Raw genomic sequence first — 23,241 nt, 5'->3', positions numbered from 1 at the left:
TTTCAACACAAAAATTGCCTCACAACCGCTAATCATAAACATTTTGCCCCGCCCTTGGTTACGGAGTCTGTTCGGTTCGTCTGTCGGCATTTTTGAAGTCGGGAATGTTACTTTTTGGTATGAAGTGTGATTTTGGTTAAATAATCAAGTCAGCAGGTAAGAAATAAGTAAGTAAGAGTATCGGGCACGCGAGCGTTAATTAATGTATGTTAAGGTACGTATGTCGTGACAATGTCACAGCCATAGCTATCGGGCTGGTGGAGGAAAAGACCGCTTGGGGCTGCCCCTCCTTGTTGGAATGTTCATTCGATTCCGACTCAACCTAAACCCCCCCGCTTGACGTTAGTCCCGCTTCCCGCGACCAAAATCGCATGACTCTCCTGTCCTTTTTCTTAAAAAAAAAAAAAGAAAAAGAAAAAGAACAAGAAGAGATAAGGACAGAGAAAGAAAAAGATCTTCTGTTGTCATCTCTTTTTTTATTTCGCATCATTTGCATTTTCGATCTCGCGCTCTGGTTTGTCGTTCCTATACCTTCCATCCCCGCAGAAACTCCGGATATATCGGTATCGCTGGCAGGAGAGAGAGAGCTGTATGTTTAAGGATTCGAGTCCATATATACCTCTCCGTAACTATATCAGAACTAACGGTCCGGTTTTATATTACTTCGACGCCTATAGATATAGCTTCGAATCGAACTCGTCTGCCTCAGACTCGATAAGCTCCCCGCATATACCTTGAAAACGTGGTCATATACCCCGGGGGGACTGTTGGCATGGTACGATCCCGGTATCGATATTGGGGGAAAGGGAGGGGGGGACCTCGATTAACAACTGACAACCGAGGGCTGACGATATATAATTTGGACCCGGCCAACAGAGTAGCTCATCTTCCCAGCGCGCTGCGCTCACGCAGTTTATGCAATTCACACAGACACCCGAGAGGACAGCAAAGAAGGTATATTTCTGTTTTTATTTCTATTTCTATTAAAAAGAACCATAAATACGTCCAGGGCAACCGCTGATCGAGGTCCGTCGCTTTTACAGATCCTTCAGGCGAATAATTGGAACTTGGAGCTTGCTATAGACTCGTATGTTCTACCCCCCTCCACCGGCTCCCATAACCATTATTATCACCATTACCCTCGTCGTTTTTCTTTGCTGCGATCACATATAACCCCCAATCGTCACAATGGATCATAATCATCTCCCCCCGCCTTATCCCACGGCCGGTGCTTATGTCCCCCGTCGTCGCGGAAGGCCGCTGATGCCGAGGGGCAGAGGTGGTTATCATCATCCTCATCAGACATTTCAATACCCTTCCCTGCATTACAATTATCAAGCTCCTCGGGTGCCCTTTCAAGCTCCTCCCCCGTATTATCAAATGCAAAGTGCGAACCCCCATTATCAAATGCAAGGTCAGCCTTCGCATTACCAAGGGCAAAGTTCTCAAGCGCATTATCAAATGCAAAGTGCTCAGGCGCATTACCAAATGCAAGACCATCACCAGCACTCTCAGGCACAGGGTCATCACTCGCAGTTTCAAATGCAAAGTCATGACCCGCACCCTCAAGCGCAAGGCCATAACCCGCATTATCAAATGCAAGGTCCTCACTCGTATTCCCAAATGCAAAGTTCTCATCTGCATCATGACAATCCTCCCTCGCATCATCAAGATCCGCAGTCGAATAACTTTTCCTCCGGATTTTATAATAGTTACTATCAAAACCCAAACACATCTTCGGCCTCGGGTCCTACAAACAAAAATGCGATCAATGCTATCTTCGATCAATTCAGGCGTACGTTCAAACAAATCCTATTTCTTGGAGGGGAAAGAAGTTTGGGAGCTAAAAATGGACAATCTCCTCTTTCTTTCTACAGAGCCTGATGATCCCCCTGATGAGTTCTCGATAAATGCGACAATGGCATATTTCGATGCGCTGGGGCTACAACTCGACGATGTTACTCTGGTTCCACTTAGTAAAGCTCTGGGTTCCGAGTCCATGGGAGAGTTCAAACGGAAGGAGTTCACAGATGGGTGGATGCAACTAGGGTACATATATCTCAACTACTTGGAATGGTTTTCTGTGTTGAAATCATTCGCTGACACTCTATAGCGCCGATTCCTTACCTAAAATGCAGGAGAAACTTCAAGAACTGAGGCAATCCCTAGACACCAACGAAGAGTACTTCAAGGAAGTTTACAAGTGGGCGTTTAATTGGGCGAAGCCGGCAGGAACGAAAGCTTTACCGCTCGAGAGCGCTACAGAATGGTGGAGGCTTCTTCTGCAAAGTAGATTCGGAGATAACGGTCACTTGGAAAGGTGGACGGTCTTCCTGAACGAGAAGTGGAAGAAGAGTATTCCAAAGGATACCTGGAATATGTTCTATGAGTTCATCGTATCTGCGAGAGCGGATCCGACTTTGACAGGATATGATGAGAATGGTAAGTGGACGATCGTTCGGTTGATATTACGGTCGAATACAGGAAAAGGCTAATGTTGGGTTTGAATTTAGGATCCTATCCTTCTACCATCGATGCGTATGTCGACTACTATCGCAACTTGGAGCAATAAGGGAAGAGCACCGGTTTGAATTTTAGAATCCTGCACATCTAGGGTGACTAGAAACTAGCAAGGGAAACGGCATCGAATCCACCTCCTCCTTCACATCTTCCTCCAGCGCTATAGGTCCCTCCCACTCATACTCAATTTCTTTTTTCTTGTTTCGCAAATGGTTTTTTCTTTGTTGGGGATGAGATTGACTTCTCGCAAGTGTCACCTTAGCGGCTTCATTTCTTGCTACGATACGAATCTAGCGCTCTTATGACGTCGGTATGGAATAGAAAGTAGGCGGCTATTGTTTAACTGTAGATCGATCGGAACATAAATATCGAATTACCGAACTCTTAAGGATCTTACAATCTAGATCCATTGATAACGTAAATGGGTCTAGGCCACCTTGGCGAGCTGATTTATTTATTTAGTGGTAGATGTTACATCCCACCATTTAGAGTGGAGTAAATGGGATTTTGATATCGATATCGAGACATGATTTTCGGTATAAAGCGACGGGCTGCAGGGCTGAACATGTGCCTATAATAGGCAGCAGAGTGTCATATTATATTATAAGGGTGACATTGCCGTTATCCTTCCAATCGATTCGCTATCAAAGTCGACCGTGACCTGTCATTCGAATATAATAACATTGGCGCTTCCATGCTATCACGAGGCAGCGAAGTGTTTAGTGGATTTGGCGAGATTAAAGCTGTCCATCACCTTAAGTTTAGCGAGCGAGCTCGTGCCAAGTTAACAACCACACCCTCAACTCCCGACCCTTTTTCTCATCCGACCAAGCAGACTTTCTGCCACGAGGGAATCGAAAGGCCCCGGCTTTAGTCGAGAAGGGATTACGGAACGAGTATCGGGACGAAAAGGTTGGATGCCGGGGCTAGGCATACGGCGCACCGATCTATAGGCAGCCCTCCACTTTTGAATTCGATTGGATTTCCAAATGGACAATGTAGGCACTTCTACGACACGAGTGCACACGCGACAACGATTACAATCCCGATCTCAACCTCGATGACGCGATGAGCGGCCCAACAATCAGCAGCAATAGTAGCAAACAGCTTCCCCGAAAGACCAGGCAGCGAGCTCGATCTCTTCGAAAATCACTGCTTACCTTCGCATCCTCTTCATTTACCGACGCGAAATCAGTCGTTAAGAATAAAGGGTCTTATTTGGACGTTGCAGATGCAGCAGGTGGTGGCGGTCGAAATCCCGGACTCACGGGTGGAGACGGCGCGTCCTCTAGCTTGAATAATTCCGAAGACGACGATCATCTCTCACCTCCCCCGTTGATGATGAGGGATACATCCGTCGCATCCCGCAGTTCCTCAAGAATACCGCGTTCCTCCCGACGGACGAGTTCCTCGCGTCATGTCGATTATGCGGATACAGTATGGTGGGGGTGGGTGGTGCTCATTACCACTTGGGTGGTGTTTGTAGTAGGGATGGGGAGTGTATTGGGGATATGGGATTGGGCGTGGTTTGGACCTACGGGGGTTCCGCCTGTGGCTCCCGAAGACGAAGATCACGATCCTGATGATGATTTACCTATTCCCGGGTATTATCCGGCGTTAGTGATATTGACGTGGGTGGTTGCGTGGGTTTGGGTGATTATTGCTTGGGTTGGGATGAAGTATTTTCGACATGCGAGGGTCGCGCCGGCGAATTAATGGCGATGTACATTTAAAGAGATGGATTTGAAAATATTTTCGATCGGGTTCTATTTGTGGACCATCTCAATCTCAGTGCTATTACGGACAGTAGCATTTTATTTGTTAAAGCTGGTGGTGGTGGGAATATGCATAATTGGATCTTCGTTACGGATAGAGCCATTTCCCCGATTTTGAGATCGGGTTTCAATAATGTTAAGGGTCATCCAGACTATAACCTCGATCCCAGGCGGACTGCGAGTCGAGACCAGACGATTTTACGCTTTGAGCCTTTCTTTCTTTGATAGTCCGAATGAATTGGAAGGCAATCGTGACGAGGAGACCTTTGGAAGTTGGTAACACGGGATTCCAACCAACCCGAAGTATCTTGCCGTCTCTTCCCTGGGGTTTTCGCATGTATGACAAAAATACACACTTCATACTCCGCACAAGCCTGTTGTTCCCCCGTTGATTCGCTATCAGGATTTTGTCAACCCCAGTGGTGGCGGCAAAAGGGCGTTTTGTTCACTTGTCTTTAAAAAAAAAAAAAAAAAAAAAAGATCCTGGCAACAGTCTTTGTTATCCGAGCACAAGATGGCGGTGGTGTTCCTGAGTTATCCAAAAGACCATCTATCCGAAATTAAGTGAAACGTCTTTTTCGGTTCCTTCCGTGGCTTGATTTAGAGACCCTTCTTTCTAAATCCTTACTCATACATGAACTGCAGGGTTGAGGTCAAAGGGTTCTTGCATGCTGCACAGGTGAGACCCTTGGGGATGTTCGAGATCTGATATCGATATTGGGGGGCCTTCATGCATAGTGAATGCATTGCCCGGCTTGACCGTCCACAGCTTCGGTATATACAATTTACAGCTTGGTTATGAACAATATCGCTATTGAAATATCCAAGCACACCATAGAAAACGGATGATTAGGCAACTATTCGACGTAATTATGAATGGTATTGAAGAAATCATTCCGAAGCACTCAAGTAATATATATTAATAAATTCGGAGCCGAGTTAAGGCATTTGATTGAGCTGCTAGTTACTGAACAAATCCGCTATAACTATGTCAGTTTTTTTTTATGAAGTCATAGATTGAAGCTTCAGATAGCATATAGTGTAGGGTGCCTTAATTGGATCAGCTAGAGCTGCACCACAATGAGAAATGAATCGGGATCGAAAAAGGTCTAGAGTTGGACTTCGCCGAATTTCACCATACCGAAAAATTTTGCGCTTGTTAGGGAGTCTTCAGGTCGAAGATGACGGGTTCATCCTTGTGCTTTGCGTCGCTGGATATGCATATGGGTGTATCGACGGTTCGATTCGACGCTCGGTCCCTGAGCCAGATCCGATGTGGGACTCTGCCGCTTTTCTTGATTCCTATTCAGATCCATCGATCCACATGTCTACTTCGAGCTACAAGCTTTCAAGACACTCTTCGCCCGTACTTCCCTCTTATAAGGGGGAGGGTCTGACAAATCTTGTTGAGCGGCGAAACGGTACCACAGCTATCATGCAGCAAAAACACCGTGGAAGGTGGTTCCTTGCAGCTTGTCCTTGGCCATACAGCTAGCGAATTAACGTGCAGCATGCAGCAGTCCACCTGGTCCGCCACTCGCACTTCTCGGGCAGATCTCCGATACACATTACGTCTATCTTGACCCGTAACTCCCATGCAGTGAAGAAAAAAAAATTGCTTTAAACAAAAAAGTTACCTTCGGGTACAAAATCAAGTGTTACCGATGTTGCATGGATGGGAGATGTTTGCGAGAGCTGGGGGGTGGTTGGTCACGTTCTCCATCTCGTCGCCTAGTTCGGGATGCGAATGTGCGCAACCATGGTGGAATTGAATTGATTGTTATTATTTTTAATAGAATTTTCCGTCGGGCCTTTGGGGGGGTTGACGATGCTGTTGAATTATTGAATGACTGGATGCTGGTATTTGGGAACCGTCGGATGGCTCTGGCATCGGAACCTATTTCGCTGGATCAACATCGGGATAATTTTATGCAAGACGCAAGATTCTCAGCACACTTCTAGACTACTACCGTATTGGCTGTCACAAAGCCGCAAGCGAGCGAGCTGACAATGGGGAAGTTGACATTGACGAATTCGAATATCGGAGACATTGACAGAGAAAAAAGTGGCTTTCCGCATGCATTTATTAGCCCAGGTCGAGATCCAATGCAATGCACCTCGATACTTTGGATCTTGATATATACTCAAGTATATATATCCCCATTTGCGATCTGATGACGAACACCCTTTCGAACCGATGGCCCTCCTCTGGGAGGTACTCCTCTCAACGGAACGTAGCGATACGCCGCTTTAATATTACACCGCACGTATCGTTTGCAAAACGAAGTGTGTGCTGGGTGGGGAAACGGCCGCGGTTTCCCCCAAATCCATGCGATTGGACGTCGGGAGGATGGATCATTGGCCGGTTGACAGGTGGGAAATGAGATCATTGCTTTTCCTCTCCTGAAGCTTGGCCTGCAGGGGACCCGGATCTCGCACCCTGGTGCATGGGTTCATCGCATAGGGTGGGCCGGATAGGAAAACATCTGAACATCCCACACACCATCAATCATCTTCGACCGGGGTTTTTCTGCTGTTCCGTGCGACTGAAACTGGGGGTGTTTACGGTCAAGATGCACAACAGCAAGTTAACGGCAGCGCCTGGGGGTGGACAGGTTCCTCTGGAGGGATATTTGCGGGCTAGACTTTACAGTCCCACAGACTTCCAAGGATTATTCGACCTGACAGCCTTGTCTTGCCTTGCAAAATGCTCCAATGGGGTAACGAAATACTTCATCATAGGCTTAACCAGCTTGAGCCGTTGAGAGGGTATTAAAACTCTCGATATGCCCCCTCTTCGACACTCTATACATTTTTGGGCACCCGACGTTCGTTTTTCCCTTCCAAGCCGTCCCAGTCTTGCCTTCCGCAAATTCGAAATCTGGGCTTGCCAAAGTTCTGATATTTGATACCCTGGCGTAATATTAAGCCGCAATATCAGTATCAGCTCACCACTCTCGCTGGCCTATCACCATTCAAGATGCCTTCCTGGCCCTGGAGTCCTCGACTTTCTCGATCTCTTGAGTCGTCTCGATCTCCTTCAGCGGAACCCCCAACCCCTACTACGCCTGGCTCAGCGTCCCTTTCGCCTTGGGTTGAACCCGACTCCGACCAAGATGATGATGACGAAATCGTGAACGCTGCTATTAAAGAATCTTGCGGGAAGGCTCTCAAGAATAAATGCTACGACTCCAACTCTCAGCGGCAGAATAAACTAAAGTCAGCCACTCGTAGTAAAACCCTGCGCAAACCTATCCCTTCATTTGATGAATTCGCAAATTCGATTCCAGAGGAGGCTACCCCGGGATTAGTAGTGTATGAGAACGGTGCCGCGGCGGCTTCGTCTTCCACAACGGCCGCCACCACCAAACCCACAACCGCTAGTATTACCACCGGGTTTGATGAGAAACCCTCTCAGGAGATCTTGTTCCCCGGTAACCCAGAAGATTTTCATCCGATTGAAGAGGTCAGGAAAACAATGCCTCCAATTCTTCCTCCTCCTCCTCGAAGATCCAGTTCTCGAGCTTCGTCACGCACCACACTTAATACACCGACAAAGGAAAGGAAAGGCAAAGAGCGAGAGAAAGAGAAAGAGAAAGAGAAGCACATCGAAACCGACCTCCCACTTTTAAATCGAGAACCTTGTGATATCGAAATGTCGCCGAGAAATATGCCCTCCGAGTCGAAGAGCGGCGCGTTGAAGGAAGAGTCGACAGATTCTGAGGTTATAAGGCTTCGAAAGGTATGAAAAATGATCTTTAAAAATTGCGCGGGTTCACACGGCGTAATAAAGGAGGTTACTAATGATTTCTGTAGATGTGTGAGGTTCTACAGGAGAAAATCATACAAATGAGCCAACATACACCACCGGCAGCCGTATCAACATCGAGTTCGAGGCGTTCTTCCTTAATTATTGGTGATAGGTTGTCGAAGACGAGATTCAAAGATATTCCACCCGAAGAGCTAGCTACCGAGGTAACCACCATTTACTTCAAACCTGTCGTAATTTTTTGCACCCATATTAACGCTCCGAGAATTCAGGGTCACCGAGTTGCACATGTCATGCGGGTCATGAATGAACAACTCCAAAAGAAACTTGAACTCCGAGAGAAACTTCTATTCCAAAGAAACGCCCACATCAGCCAACTCGAACAGACGCATGCCACACAGATCGAAGAATTCCATGCCGCTACTAAAACGGATATACAGAAGATGGTTACGACGTACCAAAAGGAGATTTCTGAGATGCATCAGAGGAATCTTTTGCAGATATCAAATCTCCGGAATGAACTGGAAGGAAAGCTAAAGATTAAAGAGATGCAAGCTCACCATGAGAAGTTGAAGTTGCAGTCGGAAATCGACATCTTAAAGCAAAGAGAGGCGGACCTAATTGCATCCCATGAAACCGGAATGAGAGAGAGGGAAGAATTGTTCGAGAGAGATCTCACCGCTTTGAGAGAAAGCATTGTTGCAACCGAAGCCGAGTTTCGAAAGAATTATGAGGCAAAGTTGGAAAATTTACGAGAGGAACACGAGAAAGAGATTGCAGAACTCAAGAAATCGATCATCACACGACCTCTAGATTTAACTAACGACGTCGACAAGGACATTGTCGCGCAGAAGATTGCAGATCTCGAAAGCTCGCTGTCGCAGCATATCGAAGAACTAACGGCTGAAAGAGAGCGCTCTCTGGAATTGCAGGTTGCACTCGATGCCTCTGAGTTTTCCCGCCAGACCGAAAAGGAGAAACTTGAACATGCCGTTCAGGAAGAATCTACGAAGCGAGAGGACTTTCAGAAACATGAACAGCGGATCCGAGCCCAACTTCTAGCTGCATCTGACGAAAAACGAAAAGAATGTCTGAAGCACGAACGAGCGCGGTATGAACGTTTGGTTCGTGAAGAGAACATTCGACGAAAGGCGGCTTCTGACAGGTACGAGTCCGAATTGAAGGAACTCAAGCAGAAGAATGCGGAACAGGTAGAACTTTTCCGTATGCAAAAGGAATCTATCTTTGAGTTACACGAAAAGGATCTTCAGGAAATGGAGAAGAGAATCGCAGCCGAGCAAGCCAAAACGGCAGAGTACGAGGCATTGCTCGAAACCGTGAAATCTTCCCGGAGTGAAGATGCCAAACGGTTCGAAGACGAGAAAGCAGAGATTGTGGCGGCTCATCTCAGAGAGAAGGAGGCGTTTGCGCAGGAAAGACTTGTCCTAGTAGCCGCACAGGCAAGGGATAAGAAGCTTGCTAATGCTGAGAAGGAGGCCCTTGAGACTGACTTGAAGAGGATGTCGAATAACTGCGAGGAACTTTTACATCGCAGGGTGAGGGATAGCATCGGCAGCGCTAGTACTCGATCTCGTCGAAGTTACACCATTAGTGAATCCGGGGCCCCGGTCTCTAAAGAAGACGAGACTGAGAAGCGGATTGCGGCGGAAGTCGCAAAGGTTACTGCCTATTCCGAATCCCAGCAGAAAGACTCGGCAGAAAAATACGAGAGGCAGACAGCAATACTAAGGGCCGAACTTCAAGCCCTTCAAAAGCTTCAGACTAAAATCAACGCCCAGGTCGCGGAGGACGAGAAGAAGATCGCGGAGTTGACCACGGAACTTAATTCCAAGAATGATGAGATTGAACGACAGGCTGGGATCATTGCCGACCTCGAACTTCAACTTGAGTCCGAGAAAGGCAAATTCAAGGATATCCTCGAACGCAACGTTTCCCTTGAAAAGAATCTATGGGAACAAAAGGAAGCCGCGAACGAAGCCGCTAAGGATTTCCAATCCCAAATCAAAACTCTTAACGATGAAAAGCAAACCCTCTTAGCCACCATTGCCACCGCCGGCATTGAGGACAAAGAATCTGCCGGGGAGAAACTCAAGCAAGCTATCTCCATTGGCTATGAAACCGAACTTCAGGAACTCGAAGCCCGCCATAAAGAGGTCATCCAAACGAACATCAACGCTCTATTCAAACTCGAAAACCTTGTCCGCCACTTTGTCAACATGTCCGGAGAACCACCGCGGTCGCCATCATTCATTGGTACCCCTCGCACTCCGTGCTTCCTTGGAGATGTTTCTACGCCTGTGACAGATGTCTCACCGAGTTTGACAACTGCGCGATCGGCTTCATCTGGTGGCAGCATTAGGTCAATGCCTCTTCATGAATCCAGCTTTGAACCGACATTCGAAGCGACATTCGAGCCTTCTGCTGCAAAGGAAGGTTCTATGGCTGAAGCCGATTACGTCGAAGCCTTGAAGGAGGCAGAGGCCGCGTATACCACCACCACCAAGCCTTCAGAAGATCGCGGCGAACTCCTACTCGACATACAGACCCAGATTCGCTCGTTCAAGCTCCAGCAATTGAGTTTCCCAGCTTCAATCGCTACTACCTAAGAGGCTTCGAATAAAATAAAATAAAGTATAAAATAAAATATAATTTTTCTTTTCTTACGTTCCTTCCATGTCCGTCATGAATATGTGGTTTATTTAGCGACAGTCACTTTCCTTGATCAAAATCACACTCCTTTCACAGTCGTATCTTTCCTTGCAATGTCTATTCTTCATTTCATATCATTTTGTATTATTAATATCTTTCCCGTTTGTTTTGTTTGTCCGTTTGTAATTCTGGGCTTTTGATTTCTTCCTTGATAACAATATACCCCGTTCCCTTACCCAAATTCCTTTTTTGCTTAATGACGTTGCAAGTGGAGTTATAATTATTAGAGGAACTTTCTTGCTTTCATCTTTTGGTTCCCGCTCAGTTCAACCTGTTTTTTTATTTTTATTTTATTTTGTTTTTTTTTCCCGTCGTATTTCACATACAGAAGAGCCGTATGGCGACCAAAAACCCTTCAGTCGATTTTCGTATATCTTTGGTTCCTGAAGCAGATATTATAACTCGTATAGTTATCTTTTCCAAGCTGGGGGGAAGCTTGCCTTGAAGGAGGTCACACTGATATATCATGTATATTCGAAAATTATATCTTGAGATATTAGCTGATAAAATTACATTCTGGTTATATCATAAAAGGCATCATTTTCTACCTTTCAAGATACTACTAATTCTCCAAATGTAACATGTAACGTAGCTGCTGCACATGATCATCGTCAATATTGCAATTCTTTCGGCTACACAAAGGACAGAGTATAAATATAATATCACTTTTTTTCCAACACTTTACCCGCTTCCTCAATATAATATATCTGTAACCAAGGGTATCCATGGGACGACACAACGAGCGGGATATTTCGATGCAGGCCTTGGATCGCTAACGGATTAAAACTTATCTAAAACCCCGAGGTTAAAGTTGGTTCTTCATGTAAATGCTTGGGCCCCTTCCATTCGGTTTATTTTTTTCGCGCCCCCTTGCATTGGCTAAAATCGCTTGTACAAGATACGAATTAGGGGGATTCGAATGTGGTATATTATTGTATGATATAGGATGCCGACATCGCGGAAGGGTTGATTGATTGATTGTGACTATCAGGTGATTAATTTATTTACGTTATTTTTTATATTTCGTGATATCATACATCATACTATTGTGATTCGAAATCTGTACATGTGCTCAAGCACGGATATCTTGAGATTCTGGTATCAATAAATTTCCTACCTATGTCGTTCAGTGTATCGACGCAGAGGCCATCATCGCCCTGTATTGACAGCGACACCGCCCCACAGCCGTCTGGAAGAAATAGCAGCCTAAACGGCGCTCTCGGATGGAGACTTTTTATTCCCCCTAAAGCCTTTCCTTCAGGCGAATTTTGGCTTTCGATAATTGATAGCTATATTAAAGTTTCAGAGACTGCGTGGCGTTTTTTCCCCGAAGGTAGGTCGCCCGGTAAGGGTTCTGTTCAAGACTCGCGCCCCGAAGCTAAGGCCACCCTGTCCGGAAACTCGCCCTCCCCGAGCCTTGAAACAAAAATAAGAAGTTCAACGGTCTGAATGCTCATAGACTCAACACTTCTTTTCTTTGGATATCTTCTTTTCGAATTTCCTTTGAGTTTATGTGACTGGCGGTGTGCACGGATCCGGGCGCCATCTTGTCGCATTCGAGAAGTTCAAAGTCTGAAGTTCATGCATTTATCACCTTTCAGCACAAAATTTCTATAAATGAACAATCTTTCTTTTGGAGATTGCAATGTTGGATTTGAGTGGAAATAGCGCCAGAAACGCTAGAACTCTCTCCCACGCGATATCCCAAGACCTTAACAACAAGAGCTACACCAGACCAAAGGCGCCGTTTTTTTTCTTTTTCTAGTATATGTTGCGGACCGAGATTACATCTATCTATCTATCTATGCATGTCTTCGCGAATTCGCTCGTATAAACTTCTCTCCGATTGCGAATCCGAGTTCGATTTTAATAAATGAGATCCGCAACGTCAGGCCACTTTCGAGATCGATCGATCTATGAACTTAGATGGTAACCTACGTACTATGTAGTACCGTCGGTACGAATGGGTCTACTACGGATATGGCTTGAGAGGCTTTCGATCTCAATAATTTCGTGAAAAGAAACCAGTTATCTTTTCGCCTGGAAATCGATCCTATCGGGCCATTGGTACATGTACTTCGAATTCGATTGCAACATTAGATGTATTGAGATCGATCTTGGGTGCGCAGTAAGAAGTAATATTGAATTGTAGGTCGACCATGCACTAAGTGATAGGATATCTATAACGGAGGCTAAAGGGACGTATAGCTAAGCTACTGTAAAGCTTTTCTATGAGCATATAGTGATATCATGATCTAATTTTGAGAGATTTTTTTTACTGACGAGCTTGCAATTGATCTAGTTATGTGCCGATACTGATGACAAGCCGATCGACCGGGCCGTGGGGTATATATAAACCCGCCGCATCTCCGAATCATGACATTAAATCTGAGCCAATTGCAACAAAGACTCGGGCTATATATTTAAATGCCAACGTCATTAGCATGTCACAAGAAAGAAATTAGTTCGGGGCTTTTTGGCTTGTATAGTGATCTTGGGTTAGACGTCACAAATCTACTGGAGGAGTACTACTTCTGGGTGTAGACTTAACAAGTACCTATTGATACCGAATTGATTAGAAATCAATTGCATGATCATGACGTTTACTCGATAGTTGATGCACAACTGCAAGTTGACTGATCGACACCGGCTGCTCGAATTCTGAACCGTCTTTGAATCCTATCTGATGATTATAAGCTGAGTCTAGTCTTGGAGCTTAGTCTAGCTAAAATAAATCAAATCGCGTATAGATCCTAAAATTAGGATTTGTTATGGTATATATGTACATTAGTAAGAATTATTGACTGGTAGATACAGGTCAGCTTTGGCAAATCAAAATTTCCATAAATCTAACAGTGGACGCTTGGTTGAGTCCAGTATACGAGACTTCGAGAATACACTAGCTCAGATATCAGATATCTAGAATTGATCGGACTAGGTATAATTCGGGCACCCACAAAAGGGGATAATATGTATGGTAAATCTTCAAAGGACTAGAATATGTACATATTGTAGATCTAAGGTCTGAATACGCCATGTATACAAATATTTTCAGTAGACATCTTTAGAGACTAAAGATAGCTTCCATCTGACGTATTTGCATCCACCTCCTCGTTTCATAATTAACTACTCGCAAGTAAACATCTTTAGAAAACAAATGAAAAACCAAAGGAATAGTCAAAAGTGCTTCCGATAAGACCGTAGAAATACAAAGGTTGGTAAACACGAAAAAGCCAGCATTTTTTGCTCAAGTTAAAATATCCTCCGCCAACTGACAAAATAACAAAAGAAACCAGTCGCTGTCTTTTGAAGTAGAGTCGGCAATGCCACAAAGAAAGAGAAAAAAAAACCTTTGAATGCTTAGTATATAGTAGTACAGGGGTTTCCATCCATATCCAGGTTCGACCGGCGGGAAGCGTCAGGGAAAGAAGGTCGTAACCGACGCTAGAAAAGGAATGGAAGGAACAGAGACATAAGAATGAGGAAAGAGGTTGCGATTAAGAAAGCCGATGCCCCTCGCACAGCAGTAAAATAAACTAATGAAAAAAAAAAAAAAAAAAAATCCCGCTCATGTTGATTCGTGACAGTCGTCTGAATAGAGAAAAGAGAGATAAAAGGCTCATGGGAAAGCAGAGTTAGGAAGGCGGCCGTATGTCATGTATCGTAATGAATGTCGTTAAGAAAAGCAGTTTTCGTGAATTACTAATAGAAAAGAGGCTTCCCGTGGAATTTTGTAATAAAAAGAAAAACACCCGATAAAAAAAGCTAAAAGGAACCCATGCTATTACCGTCGGCTTTTTACAAGTGTACTCTTGATTGCTCCGAGCCATTTTGTAAGACCCTCATCGTCTCCAGCAGCAAATCGATATGATTTATTTTCTAGGATCAGTTGCATGCAATGTTTCTTGCTTTTTGAAACTGGATCGATTTCGACAGCATCGACAACTGTTTCGAGAGGAATCAACTTGAGAGCCCTGTATTCGTCGTCGTTTTTGTAGAATGTGATATTTCGTGGGCGAAGGACAACCCATATCTTCTTCCATTGTCGAATTCCTGACTTGGATTTTAGGACGTACAGGTACCCGTGCCAAACAACCCGAGAGTCATTTAATTGTCCTTCTAGATTGGAAAGTTCCGATTCTTGGCGTTGAAAGCCGGTTGTTGGCGGGGCGTTTTGATGGTCATTTGTTGAGATAGGAGAAACGACAAAGGCTCCAGTTGCACCGCTGGCGGCAGTTGTTGGTGGTGATGTTGGTCTCAATGCAGACGTACTTGGTTCACCGGCTGGAATTGCAAGTGATGTCTGCGATATTACTCCACCAAGCTCAGAGGTTGACGACATGGAAGCACCAGAATAGTCGAGAGTAAACGAACCAACATGACCATCCTGTGGTCTAGCAGTAGGGCTCGAGGGACCGGGAGGCTGTGAAGCCCTTCTGGGGATTGTGATCGGATGTGACTCTGTGATTGGACTCATAACAAGCGGTTCATCTGATTCTTCCAATGCCGTCATTTCGCGAACCAATTTGACCCATTCGTTCATCTCTGCATCACTTGATGCTTGTAAATGGAAGTTTCTGGTAGGTGAAAATAAACCAAATATGTGAGGCCGTTTGTCGTTCTTGAGCGGGGCACATGCGGTAAGGTCGCCCAGTTGGATCTGGCGGTGGAGCTTCTTTTCATTGTCGTCCTTGTAGATGCTGATAGCCGATCCTCTGAGCACGTACCAACGACGTTTCCAGGTCTAATATATCAAAAATCAGCAGGGATGCTTAAAAACATTAGATATTAAAAATGATAACGTACCTTGGTTTTTCGCGTCCTCTGATACAGCCAACCTTCTTTGAAGATTTTGTCGTGCATAAAGGCACCTCTTTCGTCGACAGGGGAGAATGCCGTCGCGATATCGATGGAGAGAGAGCGATTTTCGGGTCGCATTCCGTTTGTTGTGGAGACGGAAGGAATAGGAGAGAGTACTTGAGCCATGTTTGCGAGAGTAGGAGAGACCCAATTGAGGTCTGATAGAGCCTCGATTATTGTTTCGGGAAGACTTCTGTGATTGATACGAGGGGTATAAGTCCTGTTAGTGGGCCTCCAGGGGTAGATACCGTGTCGGAGAGGTTGGTATTGATGAAATGGGAGAAGATGTCGATAATTGGAAATTGATGAGGTTGATGAAGCTGTGAACAATTCCGGGGAGGTTTTATGCAGGAATGGGCGTTGGAAACCAAACGGCGCTAGAGATGAGCTGAGAAACGTGGTTGGCGGGGAGAAGACCAGACCCAAGACCTCTCTCTCCACTTGCGATGGCGATGATGTCGATATAAATATACGTGGAAGTATAACGTGTATAAAATTGTATTTCAAGGAAGAGGTATTGCTTATTATTGTAGATGTACGAAGTCGTCAAGTGCTAAAAGCTGGAAATTCGAAGAGGCTCGATTGGACAAATGGGACGGAGAAGCTGTTGAGGCCACATAGAAGTACTATTATAGTCGACGATGAATTAATAGGGAAGAAAAAAACTGATGGGAAATTATTAATAGTGAGGAGGCAGGAATGCCAACAATTAGTTAAGCCTGAGCCAAAAATGGACCCAACCTGACGAAGAACCAGATCTGAGAAATTTAACGGGAAGCTTGTTACAGGAACCCCGGCCAAGTGGGTGTTTCGTGCTCTGTTGGCTCGAATAAAACAGGATGGCGCATAAACCACCGACCGAGGATTTATATAGGTCAATATCCCAACATTGTCAAGTCTGTCAAGTACAAGAAGGCGGCAAACGAAAAAGAAGCTAGAGCTTAATTAAGCGTGACGGGACGGACACAGGAGAGCTCGTACATACTCAAGATTAAAACAAGCTTCTTAGTCCGACAATTTGGTTAAGGATTACGCAGGTTGACCGTTTCTTACTCGATCATTATTCGATCCTTTCAAGTAATCCTTGTCACCTGGACTAGTCTTTGCAGACTTTTATGCAAACAGGAAAGCTGAGCAGAATAGACTGTACGTCGACGGAACTTCCTTGGCTACGTTTAGTGACAGATATGACAGATATCAGATCAGAAGGAACGAACGCCTTCGATGATTCGAGAAGGATGGTACCTGCGCCACCAAGTTGAGAGAGAAAAAATGCCGCCTTGCAGTCCAACTTGGCAATATAAAGTTAAGCAAGCATGGAAGTATCTATGCGCAGACCCTGCTGTGGTACGTACCACTGTTGGGCTACCTGGCTAGTCAGCGATCCGTACCACGTTGCCGTTGAAGCGAGGGATGTGCACTTTTATCCAGCGTTTCTAACATTAACGGGCCAGCTGATATTTGGGTGTGCACAGATTTTTGTCTTTTCTGTGCATCTTAGGATCGAAGTTTAATGGCATCGTCATAAACGCGTGGGCTTCCAACGATATACGAATGTCTAGAATTATGCTTATGAAACCTTAAAAAAGTTTTTATTCAACGGGCCTTTGATATCTTCGCAACAACAACTATTCCGTGCGATATAATCGAACCACCTTGTCTCAAGAGCCGATGTGAAAAAAATGCAACCTTCCTCTTATGCCTCCGTTTTGTAATACCGTGGGCCTTTGAAGTCATATGTATGGACTAGTTGGAACTGATTCTTGGCGTGTGTTTAACCTTTTTTTATACTTCTCAAGAGCTTAAGAGACAGGTTTTCTAACTGGTTATTTATCAAACCTTTAGACACAAGGCCTACACAGCTACGAAGCAGGGTTGAAGGGGCTGCTAATCACTAGTTGCGATCCGAAGCTTCCTCAAACTGGGCGCTAGTTAGTTTGATGGTGCCATCCTATGGAGCCATTGGAGATCTCCCATACGGATTTTAGAACAGCCACGGGGATCAGCCAAGATTTTACGATTGGCTTCAAGATTTACCACTTCCCGAGCCCGTTATGCCTGGGAAAACTCCTAACCAACACCTGGTTCTAGACTGGATATAGGGGAAATATGGAGTATTTTAACAGTTTGAACTGGACATTGGATACGTCAGATCATAGAACTCGGATAATTCCTCTCAAATCATTATCAAATCTATTATATACATTACGGGGGTCTCTTCCAGAGCTACTCTGCCGGAAATAAAGTCAGATCGAACACTCATTCCCCACAGTAACGGGATGTTAATATGGTTGTCTTCTTACATGTTCTGAACAAATTACAACATACTTTTTTGACCTCCCACTTGCGGAGGCTACAAGTATTGTTTTTAAACCTTCGACTGGGGAAATGTTCAGGTGTGGAAAAAGCTGGCTATAAGAATAAATGTTCGTTCCTAATTTGGGAGGCTGAATAACTGGTGTCTCGATCCTGGGTAGCAATGCTCCGACTTGGGAAAAACTACTCGGCCGTCTCTGATCAGAATTGGGGATTGCCAACTGCCTTTACATTGTCCTAGGACCCGAGGGTAGTCGAAAGCGTGCCACCGGGGCATTGCTCTTGGGGACGTTTAACCCGCAATGGAAATTTCATCAACGTCTCTCTTTGCTCTATAATGATTTGTCCGGGCTATCCGATTCAATTTCAAAATTCAAATGGATTATTCCGTCCTTTGGGGTTTTGACCCACCCCTCTATGCTATGCTGACTCTACGAGACGATCACCCATAATTGCAAGAACAATAGCACGCTGAACAGCAATTGTCACTATGAAAGCAGACTTCTTGACAGAAAACGTCTTCCATCTTCATTCCAGCTTGTCCTCGGCTGGTTGGACAAGGCTACTAGCTCGCTTTATCTATCGTTCTTGCTAGAAGTACCCTCGGGCACTCGGGCAAATTTAAAATGGGACTCGGTATTCTCGAAAGGTTCCATCCAAAATCCGGGCTGCGGCAATCGGAATCGGTGTTTCAAAGCGAGTTAAACGTAACCGCGCGCAAAGAAACGGTGTCGTCGGCGCCAATGGATCTCGGCCTGGTATCACTCTTCCTAGAGGCAAGATATTTGTTCCTACTATCACTCGTACCATCACAGAGATTACTCGGGTTGGTGATCAAGTTTTTACCATCCAATATGAACAACCGGAAGGTATCACTTATCAGCTCTCGAGAGGCTCCGTTATACCTGCTACTTCGTATTTACCTTTGAATACTGTTGGTCCAGCAACTTTCACATTCGGTCGTGTCGTTACTACAGTCGAGGGAGGAACTACTCTTGTTACGGGCGGGACTACGTCTATCATTAGTCCTACAGCTACCGTAACTTCGCAAGGACGGGTTACTTTGGGTCCTTCGACGACCGTGGTTGAGGCTTTGACGAGGATTTCTGGTGGGAGTACTCGTACAACTTATACGAGCGTTCCGCACACAGTCACAAACACGGCTTCATCTGGCGCTCCTAGTTCTTCCGTGAAAGTGTTAATTTATAACGACCCTGGTGGAGGTGTTATTGTTGTTCCGGCTGAGCAAAGGTATGTCCGTGTGAAGAGATAGTATGCGTGGTGTTTATGTATACTTATATTTGATATTTTAAATGGTTCGTCTTCTCGAAGAAATGTTACTCTATCAAGTACATCTTCTACGCAAACGCCGGCCTCGTCAAGTTCTGCTAGCGCTCAAAGTAGCAAGTTGCTGGTTCCCGCCCAGAGAATTCTGCTCCAGCAAGTTCATGTTCGTCGCTTCCTGCACCAACTCCAAGCAGTGGTGGAGGAGGAAGAGGGGTGGCGGTAGGGGGCAAACTTATACTGGTGATGCCACTTACTATGACCCCGAGTTAGGTACCTGCGGGATTACCAATTCAGCTTCCGATTTAATAGCGGCGATTGGGCATGCTTTGTCCGATTCGATGGCAACTGCTAACAGCAACAACAATCCGTTTTGTGGACGACAAATAGTTGTACGACCGAAGGGAGGATTCAGTCGACGCTCCGACATTGGGTCTTTAAGCCAGCAGTGGACTGACTTCAATGGCACCGGCCTTAATGGCCGTGTAACGACATTTGCAACAAGAACAAAGACGGGAACTGGTGTTTTGGAGACTACAGCTTCTCCCAATAGCACGCGCGGTGTGAACAACCATAACTGTCCAGTTGTGGTTCCTTTGTAGCGCAGAGGAAGGCCAATTGTTCAAGATGGCTATGATCACGCTTTAAAAAGCGACAGGAGGTCGTCATCACGGTTGTTGACAGGTGTGGAGGGTGTGCCGAGTATGATCTAGATTTATCACCCGCGGCTTTTAACATGATTGCAGATCCTGCGAAAGGTCGAGTCCCTGTTGATTGGTAGTTTGCGTAAAACAGTTGCTCTTTGGATATCTTCTCCTTCTTTCGTTTTTGTAAGGGGGCTTACTTTGAAAAGGTTACAAAGGATAGCTGGTTTATCCTCGACAGAGTGATAAAATGCTAACACCCTCGTTTCCTTAGTTTTTTCTTCTTTTTTCCTGTCAGCCGCTTCTATCATGTCAGACCCTACGTATACTCTAAGCTTCCTTTGGACAAGGTTGGCCTTGCGTTACACAGAATACGATTGCATGAGTGCCATGCGTATAGGCTATATAAGATTTCGAGTGGTTGTCGTGCAATGCGATGCGCACGAAAAATGCAACACTATCAACGCGATCCATATGAGCCATGAGCCGTTGCGCTAACCGCGTGTGTTCACGGAGCATTCTAAGTTGTACTGTGTAGAATACACAAGATAAACCTTCCGTCGGGCCTTTGCATTTCAAGATGCTCAATATCCCCTAACTTCCTAGAACAACTCCCATTTTCGTCCGTGAGGAATGTTGCCCCAAAGGGTTTACACGCTCCGGCCTTTTTCACTATCAACAAGTTGTACTTGGGAATCCCAATCACGAATTTTAGTTTGACAATTCACCACGCACAAAAGTGGAAGTAGAGCCAGTTTAAGGACAGGAATGAAACCACCTAAGCTGCCTATAGAAAATTGCGAGCAACTGCAAGCTGTGCCAGACCCTTTTTCCCTTTAAACTTTTAACCCACAGCAAAATGCGAGATCGCTGCACAGCAAGTTGATTAACCTCCCACGGACATGTTCCCGCATGGCTCCCTCCGATGTCTTTTTACCCACTTTCGGCTAGGTATAAACGAACCCGGGTCTCGAGACGAAATATGTTGGCGCCCAGCACAGCTGGTGGTTAATTTTTTTAGGTGTTTTGCGGTGAAGCCACGGCTTAAAAGAACATCAATAGATCCACATATGCCCTTCAACAGTGTCGCACTCACCGATTGAAAGCTAATCAAGAATGTGAGACGGACACTAATGAAAGGCCCTAAAAGCAAGATGGGAACCCGCGCCGTGCGTTTTTGTATTCCATACCCTCGGTTCTTGATGCTTATATATTTACCGCTTCCTCCTCCCTCCCTCCCCCAGTGCTTGTGTTAGTTCTTGTTAATATTTCTGGTTTCATTTATGATAGATACCCTGAATATTGGGTATATCTAGCTAGATCTATAGTTTCGTTTCAATAAACACTTTTTTCCCCTTTATTTATATAAAGTTGCATACGAGAATAGCTTTTAAACATGCCATTCGAATCACCATTCCCAAATATTGATATCCCAGAAGTAGACCTCCTCACCTGGATCTTCGAGTCGCCTGATGCGCCGCTCTCTAAAGAGCCTATATACTTAGACTCCACCAGCCCCGAAGAAAAACACATCTCTCTACACGAATACCGATCATGGGCTCGCCGAGTCGCCGGCGGCATCCAGACTAAACTCCGGCTGCAGCCGCAAGACAAACTCCTCGTCTTCTCGGGCAACAACATTTACTTCCCTGCCTTGCTCATGGGTATCGTTGGTTCTGAATGCGTGTTCACAGGCGCAAATCCCACGTTCACGGCTAGAGAACTGGCGTATCAAATCAAAGACGCTCATGCAAAAGTACTTTTCGTGGCACCAGACGCGGTACCAACCACTCTGGAAGCAGCGAAGGTAACCGGGTTCGATACGAAGAAGATATTCGTCTTTGACGATAACGTCAAGAATCCCAATCGTTCCGCATGGGCAAGATACCCCATCGGAGGATATTGGACGGATATTCTCACCGGCAATGAAGATTTCAGGTGGAGACGATTAGGGCCGGGAGAAATAAACACTACTGTTGCTATTAATTATTCCAGCGGTACAACGGGTATGCCGAAGGGAGTGGAAATCACGCATAGGAATTTTGTAGCGAATGCTACGCAGTCGATTGTTATGGATGAAAACGTACCGGGTTACCAGCCTGTGAATTTGGCGGCGATTCCAATGTACCATGCCTATGGTATGGCGGCGTTTGTGCTGCAGTCTGCGAAACAGGGGATTAAGGTTTATGTTATGCCCAAATTTGACTTTATCGAGTACTTGAGGTATGGAATTAGACTTTTCTTACATGTTCTACACGTGGATTTAGTAGAAGGTTTTGCTGATGGGAAGCGGGGGAAACGTGTACAGGTGCATTGAGAAGTATAGAGTTACATCGATCGCCGCTGTGCCACCTATTATCGTGGCATTCGCGAAGCATCCGGCTGTTGATAAGACGGACTTATCGTCGGTTAGGTCTATTGGCTGTGGTGCTGCGCCGTTGAGTGCGGAGACAGCCATTGCTGCTGAAGCTAAATTCGACAATGTGAAGATTCTACAAGGTGGGCGAAATTCCTCAAAAAAAAAAAAAAAAAAAAAAAAAAAAAAAAAAAAAATCAAAACACCGAGTCAAAAGGAAACAAGACTAAATGTGATTTTTCTGTTGGAAAATAGGATATGGCTTGAGCGAGGTAACCTGTGCGGTTATTGCGCAAAGGGAGAATAAATTAAATGTTAACCCCAGACGAGGGAGCGTTGGTCAAATTGCGCCGAACTGCCAGGCAAAACTCGTCGATGCAGATGGGAATGAACTGGGAAGAAATCAACCCGGAGAACTATGGGTCCGTGGGCCCAATGTCATGAAGGGATATTATAACAAGCCGGAAGCGACAGCAGACACAATCACTCCGGATGGGTGGTTGAGGACCGGTGATGTTGCATATGTTGATGACGAGGGTTTGTGGTATATTGTGGACAGGAAGAAGGTGAGGAAATTCTCGTTCCGAATTTTTTTATATATGCTAACCGAGTTATAATACAGGAACTCATCAAGACATCAGGCTACCAAGTAGCACCAGCTGAACTGGAAGCAGTACTCCTGGAGCACCCAGATGTCGCGGATGTGGGCGTCATCGGCATCAAGTGGGCGGATAACGAACGTCCGAGAGCGTACATTGTCAGAAATGCGGGTTCCAAAGTAACAAGCGAAGATATAAATAAATATATGTCGAAGGTTGTTTCTAGCTACAAGCAGCTTAGTGGGGGTATCGTTTGGGTCGATGAAATTCCAAAGAACCCATCGGGTAAGATCCTAAGAAAGCTTCTTAGGGAGCGGGCAGCGAAGGAAGTGAAGGATACAGGAGATCACAGGGCAAAGCTTTAAATAGAAGCATTTTGAAGATCACG

General features: G+C 45.3%; 6 protein-coding genes across 6 annotated transcripts; 5 read left to right on the top strand and 1 right to left on the bottom strand.

Moving 5' to 3' along the window:
* Positions 1-915: 915 nt before the first annotated feature.
* DFL_008574 (uncharacterized protein) lies at positions 916-2,572 on the top strand (the record flags this gene model as incomplete). Its single annotated transcript, XM_067638325.1, has 6 exons — positions 916-954; positions 1,044-1,087; positions 1,713-1,795; positions 1,878-2,049; positions 2,114-2,442; positions 2,514-2,572. 6 exons carry the CDS (start codon positions 916-918, stop codon positions 2,570-2,572), a joined length of 726 nt encoding a protein of 241 aa, XP_067486224.1.
* Positions 2,573-3,588: 1,016 nt separating this feature from the next.
* On the top strand, positions 3,589-4,236 carry DFL_008573 (uncharacterized protein; the record flags this gene model as incomplete). Its single annotated transcript, XM_067638324.1, has 1 exon — positions 3,589-4,236. One exon carries the CDS (start codon positions 3,589-3,591, stop codon positions 4,234-4,236), a length of 648 nt encoding a protein of 215 aa, XP_067486223.1.
* Positions 4,237-7,275: 3,039 nt separating this feature from the next.
* DFL_008572 (uncharacterized protein) lies at positions 7,276-10,691 on the top strand (the record flags this gene model as incomplete). The annotated part of the gene is made up of 3 exons (XM_067638323.1): positions 7,276-8,037; positions 8,112-8,270; positions 8,337-10,691. 3 exons carry the CDS (start codon positions 7,276-7,278, stop codon positions 10,689-10,691), a joined length of 3,276 nt encoding a protein of 1,091 aa, XP_067486222.1.
* Positions 10,692-14,578: 3,887 nt separating this feature from the next.
* Positions 14,579-15,780, bottom strand: DFL_008571 (uncharacterized protein; the record flags this gene model as incomplete). The annotated part of the gene is made up of 2 exons (XM_067638322.1): positions 14,579-15,538; positions 15,601-15,780. The coding sequence occupies 2 exons, from the start codon at positions 15,778-15,780 to the stop codon at positions 14,579-14,581; spliced, it is 1,140 nt and encodes a 379-aa protein (XP_067486221.1).
* Positions 15,781-18,596: 2,816 nt separating this feature from the next.
* On the top strand, positions 18,597-19,480 carry DFL_008570 (uncharacterized protein; the record flags this gene model as incomplete). Its single annotated transcript, XM_067638321.1, has 3 exons — positions 18,597-18,619; positions 18,694-19,221; positions 19,303-19,480. 3 exons carry the CDS (start codon positions 18,597-18,599, stop codon positions 19,478-19,480), a joined length of 729 nt encoding a protein of 242 aa, XP_067486220.1.
* A 1,814-nt stretch (positions 19,481-21,294) lies between these two features.
* Positions 21,295-23,218, top strand: DFL_008569 (uncharacterized protein; the record flags this gene model as incomplete). Its single annotated transcript, XM_067638319.1, has 4 exons — positions 21,295-22,121; positions 22,207-22,397; positions 22,510-22,820; positions 22,877-23,218. 4 exons carry the CDS (start codon positions 21,295-21,297, stop codon positions 23,216-23,218), a joined length of 1,671 nt encoding a protein of 556 aa, XP_067486219.1.
* Positions 23,219-23,241: the final 23 nt, after the last annotated feature.

This window comes from Arthrobotrys flagrans, assembly GCF_004000055.1.
Source record: "Arthrobotrys flagrans strain CBS H-5679 chromosome Unknown unitig_1, whole genome shotgun sequence".
NCBI classification, from domain to species: Eukaryota; Fungi; Ascomycota; class Orbiliomycetes; order Orbiliales; family Orbiliaceae; genus Arthrobotrys; species Arthrobotrys flagrans.
The sequence above is the reverse complement of the archived record's forward strand: the minus strand, read 5'-3'. Positions and strand labels throughout refer to the sequence as shown.